Raw genomic sequence first — 13,933 nt, 5'->3', positions numbered from 1 at the left:
CCCCTCCCACCGATCTGTAGCTGGAAAACCAAATCACCCGAGTGGTCCGAGCCCAGTCAGCACTGTGACAGGTCGCCTACAGGAACCAGGAACAATACCCAGCCTGACCAATACTAGCATTAGCTCAGCTCAGCAATGCACAGGCCTACGTCTGGTCACGAGATGAGAGGCTCTGTCATGCAGCATAAAATCTACATGTTCATCAGAGTCTTCATTGTGAGAGCACATGACGTCCAGACAGTCTAACCATCTGCTGCTTTGAGCTATGGTTCTAACTCCGTACCTGTCTTTTGAGGCCTGTCGGCTGTGGAGCGTTCTCCTCAAACTTGGCGAGCAGCTGGGTAGCCATGACCTTGACTTTATTGTGGTTCCCCACAGCGGCAGACTCCATCTTTCTCTCCGACAAGATAGCTGAGGCGGCGGGCCTGTCGTCACGGCTCTTAGAGAATTCCTCCTGAGAGAAAGTCAAAACATATCTGTTGCTGTCAGTCTGGTGGGATTAATTAGCTTGTTCTGCTAAAACAATAATCTCAAACTGTCAGGACTACTCACATCCTCTGACTGGCTGGTTTTCCTTCTCTTCCCCAAACCATCCACATCCTTCTCTTTTTTGTCCTGCTGAGGAAATGTCATGAGTTACTGTCACTCCCATTACAACAATGAATTCTTCTGTAGTTGACACAGTTGCAGCGAGAATCATGGGACTCGGAGGCGCTGACCTTGGGATTACGTTTCCTTGAGATGGCTATGCTCTGGCCAAGCTTGCTGAGGAAGGAGATGGGAGATTTGGTGCTGGCTATCAGTGCCGCCTTCTCCTCAGGACTCAAGTTTTGGTTGTCTGGACAGAAATCCCCAAGGAGGGGAGATGATGAGCATGACAAAGATAGCCTCTGAACATCTAGCAGAATGACACGTTTCTCTTGTTCCAGGCCAACACAATAACCTGATGATGTAACCGTCTCTCACCTCCAGGTGGCACTGTATCTTTAAACATCTCATAGAACTGGCTGAGGTACATGACCATAGAGAGTTTGTCTGGCTCCACCACAGAAGACATCTCCTTGCCAGTCATGCAGGGTGAGATGCCAAACTCTCTCTCCGCCACGTCAAAACCCAACTGGTTGTTCCTCTCCTGGTCTCGCTCGTCCAGAGAGTCGAAGTCACTGAGGGCAGGAAGAAGCAGAGAGAAAGCAAACCAAACACAAAGTGAATGAAATGTCAAACTAGAATTAAGGCTTTGTGGTTGAATTCCTCCACAAACCAGTTGAATTGCAGTTACATCCATGTTTGTCCATAAAATGTAGACGAGACTTTGATTTGTTTTAAAAGTGTATTAAATGTATCCCCTCTGTTCACAAGTTATCACATTGCAGAAAGTGTTTTTGCTGACCATGATGTTGCAACCATTCTGACCTTTGACCTTTTGGATACAAACCATCATCAATTAAACATGTGACATTAAAATTTGATCACATACTGAATGCAGTCATGTCCAAACTAGAAAACTAGTTATTGAATTGACCAGAAACATGTTTTGTGTGCGTGTGTGTGCGTGTCATAGAGAGCGAGAGAGAGAAAGAAAGGGCAGTCTATCCAAATACGGCCATCAGTACAGTATCTTGGATCTCAGCAGGCAGGCATCGGTCCACATTCTGACCCGTTCAGTTGTCATGACTACACGATTACCGAGAACCACCTATGTCCTGCTGCAGCTGGTCAACATGACATCAAACCGAGCCTCAAAAGATGAAACTAACCCTCGTGCAACAAAGTAAAGTATTTTGCCTGAATATCTTTAAATATGGTCCTATAATTTCAACTGCCAAAAGTCACTCAGCCAGGTTGCCGTTCTCATCTGTGAAGCGCAAAATAAAGGAACCAGTTCCCAGTTTGCCCCAACAGAACAGGAACTTACAGCAGAGACTAAAACCACATCTGTTCGAACCTCACCTGCAGTCTTCTTAAACTTGATCTAAACCCTGTTGGGAGGCAGAATGATTACACTGGGAGGGAGCAAGTCTAGTAGCTCCAGGTGCAGCTCACCACGACACGCTGTTCTCACCGGTTACAGAGGGACCAAAGGCAGAACTGAGGGGCGTCACAGAGCAGGTACACACAGTTCAGTTTGAATTTTAAAGGAGTTAGTTTGTAATTTAAACATGAATATCGCTCAAACCTAGTGTTGTATCATTCTGGCATTGAAGTGGGAAATTCCTTTTCAGAATCAATACATTCCTAATGACAGCCAAACCTGGTCTTGCTGGTTCCAGTCTCGTCTCTGTGGTCACAAAATGTGCTTCAGTGAGTTGCTTTTGAATGTGAAACGAGGTCATGTAAATGTCGTCATGAGTGCATCACGTGTCACACAGCTGATGGAGACAGTATTGTTGACTAAATACACTGAAACAATGCATCTTTACTCTGACCACAGCCTCAGTGAAGACGCATTTGTGTTCAGCAGGCTACTTTTCCATGTCGAGAAAGCTTTACTGTAAATGTCATTACACTGTTAGCTGAGCATACCATTACCATTACCCGCAAACACAATTTAACTGCACGCACTGTCCACTTAAAAGCATAAATAGAACATGAGAACAAGCACAGAATGGACCGTCCACTCAAACCCCACAGACGCGCACAAGCACCCGGTGTTTACCCAGGGTACCTGCTCTCATCCCTCTCCCTCGGCTCCTCCCGTCAGCAGCACAACAACTGCTGCACCACCCGGTAAACAAGGGTCAGTCAGGACTTGGACACTAACAGCTTCCAACGTTAATTGCTGCATTGCCTTAAGAGAGAAACTAACAACATTAAGTGATGTGGGGGGAGACTGTTCTTTGTGCAGTGTGTGTGTGTGTGTGTGTGTGTGTGTGTGTGCGCGTGTGTGCGTGTGTGTGCGAGTAGAGGGCATATGAGGAAGACTTCGTTCAGGGACCCACGAGGCCATTACGAGTGGTAGCTGCTGCCTCATTAACAGCGATACACTACCCCAAAAACAAGATTCCAACCAGACTTCAAACATCACTTGCCACCAGCAAACTTACATAAACACAGCAGGGCTCTCGTTCCAGGCATGGCAGCGATTTTAACCCTCAGATCAAACACCGAGGGGACATGCCTGGCAGAGTTTTCGACATATTTCTGAGTGCTTCAAAAATAGTAGAACAAATCTGCATCAACCCTCAGAACCAGGAAATTCCTCAGTGTTTCAAAGGCTTGTTTTCTTAATGTGACAAGAGATAAGTTTTCCAACTTTCTTGAACAAATAATTATAATAACCAAATTAACCAAACCCCCCCCAAAAAACCAACAAATTAAGCTGCACATGGAGCAGTGGTCATCACTGTGGCCCCCCAGCAAGAAGGTTCTGGATTTGAGTCCGGGCTGGAGCACGGGGTCTTTCTGGGTGAGTCTCCATGTTCTCCCTGTTCCTGCTGGGTTCTCTCTGGTACTCCAGCTTCCTCCACAGTCCAAAGACATCAAGAGGGACCAGGTTAATCCAGACTCTAAATTGACCGTAGGCGTGGCTGGGAGAGCCAGTGGTTGTCTGTCTCTATGTGTTGGCCCTCCCATGGACTGGTGACCCGTCCAGGGTGAACCTCGCCTCTCACCTGAGGGCTGCTGGGATAGGCTCCACCCCCCTCTGGTAGTAGTCTTCATGTTCATTCACTCTACTTACATGAGATCTGGCCTGTATCGGTGAATGAGGGCACAGAGGGCCAGACCACTCTTCCACGACATGGTGAGGTCTCGAACGCTAACGTTCCTGTATCCCTCCGTTTGTCTCTGGCACCAGTTGAGCAGTTTGCTGGAGCGGGCGATGGATTCTGATGAGCAAGAGACAATAAAAGGCTTGTTACTTGTTGTAGGTTGAACAGAATCAGCATTAAACACGGAAAACCAACAGTTTTGGGGGAGGTACTACATCTGTCCTGCTGGGTAATCTCATGGCCACGTCATCCACGTTAGTACCAGCTTCAACCAGCCAATCAGGACATTTTATCAACCGTAATGATGGAAATGTTTGACTGATGTAAGGGATGCAAATGAGAGGTTAGGGGGTTTTATGTAGAATATTCTGCAACCAGTCTGAGTTAGTAGACGCAAAAAACGCCACATTCCATCATTCCACATTATCCAGGTATGAGTAGAAAGCAGGTCACCATAAAACTGTTAAAACTATTAGGAATCCCTGAAAAGCAACACCATGCACTTGAACTTGGGGTTACCTTGCAACTGCTTGTCAAGCAGGTAATTGTCTGAAGTGAAAATAGTTCAAAATTACATTTCAGCAAGAGGACTGCAGCAACAACTCCTACACTGGTGGTTCAATCAAGGAATGCCTTCAGACAAACTAAAAACACTTTATCTTGTGTTCATCGTGGGAAAGATACAAACCATTCCTGGCCAGTTTGGGTGTTGATGAGTTGATCACGTTCTCTATTTCAATGCGCATTTCCCTGGATTCTCCTGTGTCCATGAGATGCCGCACCTGCAAATTCAACATTGCCACCAAAACCTCAGAACGCAGCATCTTTCTGTCACTAATCTACATTTGTGGTTTGTAATTCTGCTGTTAAAATGAGGAAAAACAGGAGAAAAGGATGGACTGCTTTATTAGTATGTGATCAGACTCACCTGGCTGGGTTTGAGGAAGTTAAGGCTAATATTGGGGTAACGTGTGGTGGGATCCACACTGTACTGACTGAAGTTCTTACTGACGTTTTCCGGTGTTGTCTGAGGCAGTAGACGATAAATACTCTCCCTGCGCAAAGAGGAAACAAGTTTCAGTCTGAATGTGTTGGTTATGGATAGAAGACAAGCACCGCATGAACAAAGGGCAGAAGCAAAAAGTCACATTCCATTGAGCTCCACTGAGAGCTTCTGAGCTCCACTGAGAGCTTCCTATCTAATTAGTACAACCAGAGGTGGGACTGAGGCCTGAAATCTCTTACAGGCACATTTCCTAGTAAAACACTTAAGAGATAAAAGGGTGTGTGTGAGTACAGCTGTGTGTGTGTGTGTGTGTGTGTGTGTGTGTGTGTGTGTGTGTGTGTGTGTGTGTGTGCGAGCATGTTTGAATGTGAGTGTCAGAAAGAGGTTGACTGAGTTTGCTTCATCAGTGTTTCCACACCCCCACCTCTCAGCCAGCACCTCAAGAGGAGTTTTTCCCTGAGCCCAACTCTTCACCATCCAGCCGGAGTCCATGGCTGCCAGGAAACCTCGGGCGATGCCAGTACCCATGGGCCAGAAGGGCTGGAGACAGCACCACAGTCAACAACCAAATATGGCCACAGACGAACAGAGGATGGAAAAAACAACAACTGTGATGCAAGACTAAAAGGAAAACTTGTAAAGCTAAGCACACTCACAGGACTTTAAATTCCTGACTGTTGAATTTGGTTGCATCACCCACTAAAGGATAAGTTTCAAACATGTTCTTCCCTCGAGCTCACACAGGCACTCTACAAGTTTAAGGTCTGTAACGTTCATCGCTGCTTGTCAACACTCTCAGCTGCTCAGTGGCTGCCTTCTCATTAGCGACGTTGTTCTGCTTAGAAATACTGATGCAAACTACATCCAGAATAATGTCAAACATGTTTAAAGTAAACTGGGGTGCCCCGATTGAGAAGCTTAAGACTGGAACCACCTTAAACCTCCAATCATCTGGGCAGGTGGGCTGAATCAGACCAAAGACCGGCCAGATTATCCAGAAACAATCCAGGAAAGCTGTCAGGCCTTCAGTGAGTCTCACCTCCAACAGGCTGTCTCCCACCAGCGCCACCAGCAACTTGTGGCCACTGCGCTGGCGCACCATGGCGGCGTTCTCTGATGCGTACATGCAGGTGAAGTCAAACATGGCTACATCAGGCTGACCATAGTGGTTGATGGCAAAGTCCAGCGTTGGCAGCTGATGGTTGGTGGAGAAATCTGCAGCCTCGCGGGCGTAAGACAACAGAGCCACCTGGTCCACATTGGCCCTGGACAGCAGCAGCTCTGTGTCCGCGTAGTCCTGCAGCACAAAATATGCAAATACATTAGTGAATATTATTCATCCATATTAAGATGCTATTAGAGTTCTGCTGAAGCTGAGGGGAGTAGATATAAACAGTGGTAGATGACGTAGCAGGAGCCTGCTTCTATGACAGGAATGAAAACAAAAGCATAATAAATTCATGGTCCTTTGAAATCACTTTAAAAAGCAGCTGAGCAATCAAAATCCATATTTTCTGTGGCCGTGGCACGAGATGAAGGAACTCACTTGGCTCCCGCAACTTGACACATAAACGGCCTTGAATATTAGACTGGAATGTTTCTTCTCAGCCACAAAGATCACATTTGGACCCAAATGCACACCTGGTACCTGCAAGCGGTCTTTACATATTCTTATCTGAAGTGGGTGTGAATACACATCATTGTGAAAGGATTTCTGCCAGGACTCATCCGGACGTGCTCGCTCACAGCATCGTTACTGTCTGGTGCTAATGCAGAGGTTCTTCTCCAGACGCTGATCCAGTGTTACCTGGTGGTGCTATCATCTAACACGAGTTACTCCGACATGAAGAATTCCACTTAGAAGAGCAACCAACAAAAGCTGAGAAAAGCAGAGGAGGAATTTCCTACAGGGCTGAGCTTTATCACGTTTGGCGATAACAACTGCGCATCAGAGCACTACCTTAAGCGCCGACGCCTGTAAAATTTCTCCGTCTATTAAGAGGCTCTTACATAGGAATGAGCTGCGCCGTTCACAAGTGTCTCCAACATGTAGCATCAAATCACTGCATGCTTTCAAAGTGACATGTTTTCATAAAGGGCGGTGGGAGAAACATTCCTCCAGCTCGCAGCTCCCTGGTTGGTTCAAGCTGCCCGGCTGGTGGTGCTGATTGAGCGGCTTGGTTTTCTGATTTGCCTTGAACTAGATGACCTCTGCTGGCGTGGTTAGACCATTAGTCTGTTACTGGGCCACACCAGAGAGGATAGAAGACTAAAAGAAAGACTTCTGATGTCAGTCTGTGCATGCGTGCGGTCTTCATGTCTACTCGAGAGACTGAATGAGCTTCAACTATTGTCTGTGGGCTTTGATCACTCACATGCAGAATGACTCCTTTCTCCAGCAGGCTCTGTTTTTTGGCAGTCATCACAAAGTAGTGCGTGTCATCCTTGTAGTAGACAATGTTTTCCAGGTCAATACCTAAAGAGACCAATAGAAAGACACATTCACATCACTTTTCCTTTTTGCCACAGCGGAGTGTTACGTCGTCATTAGAGGAGAAGAGGTGCAATTACGCGACTCGGCACCAAACCGCAGCCCCCAGGGACATTGCCATGTCAGCAATAGAGTTTGACAGGATTGGCATCAAACCTAATGTTAAGTATTTTAATTGGATGAGCGGACAAATTCAGGAGAGTGAGTAAAAAGGAACAAGCTGGAGATGTTCTCGCCTGCACCCTGGAGCCTAGAACACACTGGACGAGCACAATGTTCCGTCAGCGGCGTGGAGCAGAGTTCTTCACCAGCTCCACTGGCTGCACTGGTTCTAGCTATGCACAAACTCTATTCGTACTGAATATATGTGTGCATGGTTGTGGCCGCTCCACAGCATAAACAGAGCCACATCAGGCATGAAGAAAGACAACAATAATCTTGCGTGACAAACGTGGTCAGTTAGGCTGCTCCAAATCATTATGGTCACTGACAGCCCCGAGGCGTCGCATCAAACCGTTATCTCGAAAATAATATGAGGTCCTCGGTTTGATGTGGGGCGGTGACATACCTGTTGCTTCTCTGAGGTCTTGAAAGAACTTCTGATTGAAGATGAAGGCCACCCCGCTGATCTCTTCAACCTTTGCCTCCGCCGTCGTGTTCCTGTTGATAAAGTTAGCCGTAATGGCGATTGCCAGCTTGCCCCGGAACTCCTTTCGCCGAAACCCTGATGAGGAAGCAGGAAATACGATGACCACGTGTTCTGTATCATGAAAACATTAACAATTTTGTAGTTTTTCTAGCTATGTCAATGTAGTTCATGGCAAGAGGGAGCCGGTCAGGGGTATGCGGGGGCGTGGGGTCATAGCTCTCTACCCAGCAGGGGTTCCCAGTGTATGAGAGGCCCCAACGCTCAGAGAGGAAACAGACAGCCCATTCAACAAATCTTTTTTCTGCTCTGCTGGGACATGCTTTGGAAATATTCTTTGAACGTAGCAGCCAGACACACAAACACACACACACACACACACACACACACACACACACACACACACACACACAGCTGTGCACAAACGCTCATTCATAAATGTGCGATGGAGTGAGGTCAGACACCCAAACACAGCTGTACGCCAGTGAGGTCATAGTTGTTCTAACTGACCTCCAAGTCAAGTACAAACAAATAGTTCCATTTCTTTGTTTAGTCAAGGAACAACTGCATCACTGCTGCATATATTACTGCTCTGTACAAGCAGGCTTGCCTGGTAGCGTGTTTCTTCTTCCGTCCGCTCCAATGATGACATCAAACTCAAGCTCGTTGACAGGGTGTGTCCTGGGGTGGACCTCAGCCCTCCAGCCTATCCCTGAGAAAACACAGGTTGAGTAAGCAGACAGATGTGCCTCAGTGGAGCCAGCTTCAAGCTTTTGACAGAAGCACATGTTCAGTTTCCACTCACTTTCAGACTCTTGGTCTTCAGGGGGCTCAATCAGACCTTTAAACTCTACATTGACATGGATTTCAATCCCCAGGAGGAGAGCCACTTTGAGCAGCATTAGCTGGAGCTGACGAATACCTTCAAACAAAGGCAGAGGAAAAGGAAAAGGAAAATACTCCTAAGCTACACAGCATCTTCCAAATGTATACCAGACAATAAAAATCACTTCCAACAGGCTGCAAGAGTGTGAGCCACATGACCATGTCACTCACTGATATGGTCAATAGCACCAGCGCAGAACTTTCCATAGAACTTCTTGGCCCCTAGGCCCCTGAGGTCCTGGATGGTGAAGGGCCAGAGGTGCAGCACATTGTTCCTGGAGAAGGCGTCTCTCTTCTCCAGCAGCACCACTTTGGCCCCCAGGAAAGCCAATTCGATGGCTGTACGCAAGCCGCATGGCCCCGCCCCGATGATCAGACACTGGCCACAGAAGAACAAATCAGCCTAACGCACTTCAATGCGGTTGAAGGTAAATTATAACAAAGTTAACAAACTGGTTCCTACACGAGACGAAGCTAACGTTAACATCATGATAATCATAGCATAAACGCAGCCAAACGTCTCGAAGCAGAGCGAATGTGAGTGACATCAGAACAGCAATCGCAAAATGTTCTAAGCAAAGCCATGCTAAGAAAAACAAATAGAACCATATTCATCCCAATTGGAATAATTATTAGTTCAAATTGTCAGTAATAATACACATTTTATTGCTCCCATTCCTCATTTTGAGCCAGCTCAGCTTCCCGTAATTAGCGGTCACTGAATTGCCGCATTACCATTCCTGTAAATACCTGTAAAATGAGCCTTAAAGGCCGAGGCTGCACTCCATTACCCCACAGAAACTCTGTCAGCGCTGCAGTGTTGAGGAACAGTAACGTTAACACACCCAGATGAGGTGCTTATTTCTGTCTGAATATTTGGAGGAAGCAGATGCCAGCTGGGACTTAATAGCCGGAAAAAATAAAGGAACCACAGACCTTTGTTATTGGATTTATGTATTTTAAAGCTCAAATCAAAAGAATCTGAGCTTTCCAGTGATACATTGCAGAGCTTTTCAAAGGGGGGCTCCTTCTTCCGAGCTTTGTCTGAGGGGGAGCCCACCATCTTCAACCCCTGATACCTAGTGTAACTAGCATCCGCGTCATCTTTTTTACACCCGTGATCAGGCTGACCTTGGAGTTGGTACAGGCGCGGCCCTTCTTGTACTCCTTGTGGCTGGCCCGCTTGTCTAACTTGGCCCAAAGTGCTTTGGCCTTCCAGTAGTTGAGTTTGGATTTGAGTTTGTGATAGAAGACCCTGCAGTCGCTGGGCTTGACGTCCAGGTGGTCACACAGCTCCTGGAAGGCCTTCAGCGTGCCCTTGCACGTGGTCGCCTGGACAAAGTTGTCGAACAGGACATGGGACTTGTTCACCCCATCTCCTCCGGTTGCACCAGCACCTCCATCCCCCATGTTCCAGACTCAGAGAGGGCTGTGAGGGCCCTCCAGCCCCCAGGCAGGGGTCTCTGGGTCCAGCCCCACACACTCTCTCTTGCTCCCTCCCTCTCTCTCTCTCTCTCTCGCTCTTTTTTCTCCGGCGGAGGGATCTAGCTCCAGGCCTCAGGCATCCTCATTCTGTCACAGAGAGAAAGAGAAAAAAATGTTAGGCTATTTCAGCTTTCAGACCATATAAACACAACCACATGTTGCACTCGGGCTGGAAATCAAACTTACAAGACTACAGCTCAGCAGTTCCTCGACGACATAAACCCTGACCAGGTCAACAGAAACTAAAATAAACACTAAACTTACTCTACTGCTTTTTGTGGCCACTAAGGGGCAGCAGGGCTCCTTTTTGGTCTCTTGATGATATGCTAGTTGTTAACTAACTAGCAGTCTGGTGGATGGTGCAGGCCTGCAGGCGTGCCGGGGTGCAGGCGGCTCTTCAGGAAACAAAAACGAAGGCTGAGGTCATTAGCGACTGACCTGCCCATTATTTTCTCAAATAATGGACTCTCCATTTTGTCTGTAGAATGCCACAAAAATATGAAAATTGCTCATCGCAATCATCCTCAAGTGATGTGTTCAAATTCTGTCTTTTGTCCACCCAACAGTCCAAAACCCAAAAGATGAAAAATTTCAAGACCATAAATTCTGTTGACCAATGAAAAATAAATCAGGAAATCCATGTTTAAATCTACCACAGAATATTTACAGAACATGAACCACGAGCTGCATGGTTGGATGCTACACACTGTCATCAATGGACATCCTAACTCAACCACATATACCCTAATATGCGGTGTACATGCAGAATCTTTCCAAACATTTCTGGTTTCGTTCATTTAAATTTTTCCGGGTCTGGAAATTTAGAAGTTCCATGACTTCTCCAGGTTTTCCATGACTGCATGAAACCAGTTGAAGAGTCTAAACCAGCAAATGTTTGACATTTTTCCTTCAAATTATCCACTGATCAACAAAATAGTTGGTGATTAATTTTCTGTTGATGGACCAATTGATTATTTGAAAAGAGTGCAGCTGAGGTGGGTTCTCGTAGCTTCATGGTACCTCTGATACAAGCTTGTTAGCGGGACAGTGACCTCCAGGATGCACGCAAATAACCATGAGTTGAGGGTAAAGGGATCTGACCAAAATTACAAGAGCTCATGCTCAGGCTACGTCATGACATCATGATTCTGCTATGATCACATGACTAAAGACGACTTCTTATGACCTCTATCAACCTCTTATCAGTCTGGGATTGGGTCTGCTGGACACAGGAACAGCACTCAAGCCACACAAAGCCAAACAGGAAGCGCACAGGGCAAGTGTGTGGGCATGTGTGGCACTGAGTCACGCCAAACACACACTCTACTCCAGACACAGGAAATAGCCAGTCCATGCACAAATACTGCAGAATATTTTTTGCAGTACAAATTATAGAAGCTGGGGAGTATGTACACTCTAACTGTATCCAGTATACATGTCCTCTGGTCCGTCAAAACTTCCTTTGCACACACAGAGCGAGAGTTCTATCACCTGCTATAACATGCTGGAGTGCAGTGGAATGTCTTGAGCGGCTCTTTCTCTGACTCCCAGGACGTACCCAGCAGCATGGATGACCCTTCAAAAGTCAGCTTCATACATCCTCAGTGCAGCGACTTCATCAACCGGAGTGCCACAGAAAGACGGACGAGGTTCTCTGGCTACTGAGTCAGAGATATTCTGGTTTGTTTGCTATCACATCTATCAGCGTTTACTTGAATGTGTTGTCTTGTTGGCGAGCGCTAGCTAACTGAAAAAGTTCTCTACCTCAAGAATAAAGTTCTGTATTTTTCTTTAAATAGAAAAACATTTTTGCACTAAATTCTGAGTGGTTGAGTAGCATCGAACATCGAATCGAATATCAATATTTTTCAAACTGTCAAGTGGGAAATCCAGTATCGTGACAGCACTAAATCAGTTTCACAAGTCGATTACCATCATGATCCTACTGATCTACAGGATCAGGCTTGTCAACAGAACAGAGGTTTAACATGTGTGTGACATCATCCTCCGCTAAAAAACACAGAGTCGAGTAGGTGACGCTGTGACTCCTGAGCAACACACAAGAATGTTGGAGGGAAGTCTCCAGCTTTGTGCTCCACCAGCTTGATGGAAACCCACACAGTCTCAGTCTGAAAGACACATGATACAGGGAAGGCGTGCGTTGCTGACTCCAGATCAGATCATATATCCACGTTTTTTTCTCTAACTTTCTATCAGGACTATGACATCATAACAGTGTTTTTCCAAGATTTTCCTAGCATTAGTCAGCAGGACGAGGACTTCATTTTAAATTTATTTACAATCAAGTTCACCAGCTCTTTCCATGGATCTGGCACCCTGCGCCCCTCCTCCGTGAACCACCTCACCTAGACTCCATCTATTCTCAGGAGTAAACGATTTGGATCATCATTTTGAAAAATAAACTAAAAAGAAATGATGCAGGCACAGACTTTTAAAAGAAGACAATTTCCAGAGGATGGGACACTGCTGTCACACTGATTTACATCTTAACTATTTTAAATGAAATGTTCCATATGGGGCTGCACGGTGGAGCAGTGGTTCTCACTGTGGCCCCCCAGCAAGAAGGTTGTGGGTGGAGCCCCGGCTGCAGCACGGGGTCTTTCTGGGTGAGTCTCCATATTCTCCCTGTTCCTGCTGGGTTCTCTCTGGTACTCCAGCTTCCTCCCACAGTCCAAAGACATCAAGAGGGGACCAGGTTAATCCAGACTCTAAATTGACCGTAGGCGTGGCTGGGAGAGCCAATGGTTGTCTGTCTCTATGTGTTGGCCCTGCCATGGACTGGCGACCTGTCCAGGGTGAACCCAGCCTCTCGCCTGTAGCCGCTGGGATAGGCTCCACCATCCCCCCACCCCCCGTGACCCTAAATAGGAATAAGCGGAAGACAATGGATGGATGGATGTTCTATACACGCTTGCTCAGACAGCTGTAACTGAATGGCTGGCAGAAATCTTTTGACTATTTCCGTATGATGAAGCTATGACAACTGTCTGGATCTATTCTGGATAACAAAAATCTTTGAATTTCCTGCTCAAGATGGAAAACTGCCCAATTTAATCAGAGTAAATTGGTAGTCGTCCCCCCACCACCCCGCCTCCGGCTCCCACCCTGGCAATCAGTTTGTCCATCATGATCTCAAATGTCCCCGACCAGACAATGTGAGGATATAAACCCTCACCAGGGGTCAGCAGCACACGACGCCAAGGATGGAAGTCAACACCAGGGAACAGCGGTTTACCTGATAATTTCCTACTTGTGTGTGTGTGTGTGTGTGTGTGCGTGCGTGCGTGCGGTAAAGATGTCAAATGCAGGTGCAGCACAGGTGGGTCTGGCCGCGTCGGCCAGTTAGTGTAGCACTATATGCAGTGTTAGTTACACAGGCTAAGGGTTTATACATTGCAGCGTTACTTCAACTGATACGCGTACTCCACCCTTCACGTACGTACAAATGAACCAAGACCAACGCAAACAACTGCAAAACCATCCAAAAACATCCATTTGAAGCAGTCATCGTCCGGACTGACCCATGTCTTCTTTATCTTCTTACACAAGCGCTGGACAGAGGACGTGGAAGACAATTCAGCTTTTAAAGGGACGTTTTGGACTGTTTTGCTGTTGCTACCTGCCCATTAAAGCTAAATATACATGCCTGGCTCTTTCTGCATTGTGGAGTCACAACGACATAATGCTAA

The 13,933-nt window shown here is 46.6% G+C and overlaps 1 protein-coding gene across 5 annotated transcripts in view; it reads right to left on the bottom strand.

The window, feature by feature from the left end:
* The window catches only part of mical3a (microtubule associated monooxygenase, calponin and LIM domain containing 3a), a 65,895-nt gene that overhangs the window by 33,629 nt on the left and 18,333 nt on the right, over positions 1–13,933 (bottom strand). For 3 of the 5 annotated variants that reach the window (XM_086208148.1, XM_086208150.1, XM_086208151.1), the window contains exons 2-16: positions 9,870–10,310; positions 8,910–9,117; positions 8,659–8,775; positions 8,464–8,565; positions 7,776–7,931; positions 7,092–7,192; positions 5,756–6,013; positions 5,141–5,256; positions 4,639–4,765; positions 4,399–4,492; positions 3,680–3,827; positions 967–1,163; positions 720–838; positions 553–615; positions 284–454 (exon numbers count right to left, since the gene is read on the bottom strand). In XM_086208148.1, coding sequence (XP_086064274.1) covers positions 284–454; positions 553–615; positions 720–838; positions 967–1,163; positions 3,680–3,827; positions 4,399–4,492; positions 4,639–4,765; positions 5,141–5,256; positions 5,756–6,013; positions 7,092–7,192; positions 7,776–7,931; positions 8,464–8,565; positions 8,659–8,775; positions 8,910–9,117; positions 9,870–10,148 — 2,256 coding nt within the window. In that variant the 5' untranslated portion in view covers positions 10,149–10,310. Of the gene's footprint in view, positions 1–283; positions 455–552; positions 619–719; positions 839–966; positions 1,164–3,679; positions 3,828–4,229; positions 4,260–4,398; positions 4,493–4,638; positions 4,766–5,140; positions 5,257–5,755; positions 6,014–7,091; positions 7,193–7,775; positions 7,932–8,463; positions 8,566–8,658; positions 8,776–8,909; positions 9,118–9,869; positions 10,311–13,933 lie in introns of all 5 variants that reach the window. The other 2 variants (XM_086208149.1, XM_086208147.1) reach the window with 2 other exon arrangements.

Source organism: Aulostomus chinensis, chromosome 7 (genome assembly GCF_037954235.1).
Source record: "Aulostomus chinensis isolate RoL2024-O1b breed Wild chromosome 7, RoL_Achi_v1.0, whole genome shotgun sequence".
NCBI classification, from domain to species: Eukaryota; Metazoa; Chordata; class Actinopteri; order Syngnathiformes; family Aulostomidae; genus Aulostomus; species Aulostomus chinensis.
The sequence above is the reverse complement of the archived record's forward strand: the minus strand, read 5'-3'. Positions and strand labels throughout refer to the sequence as shown.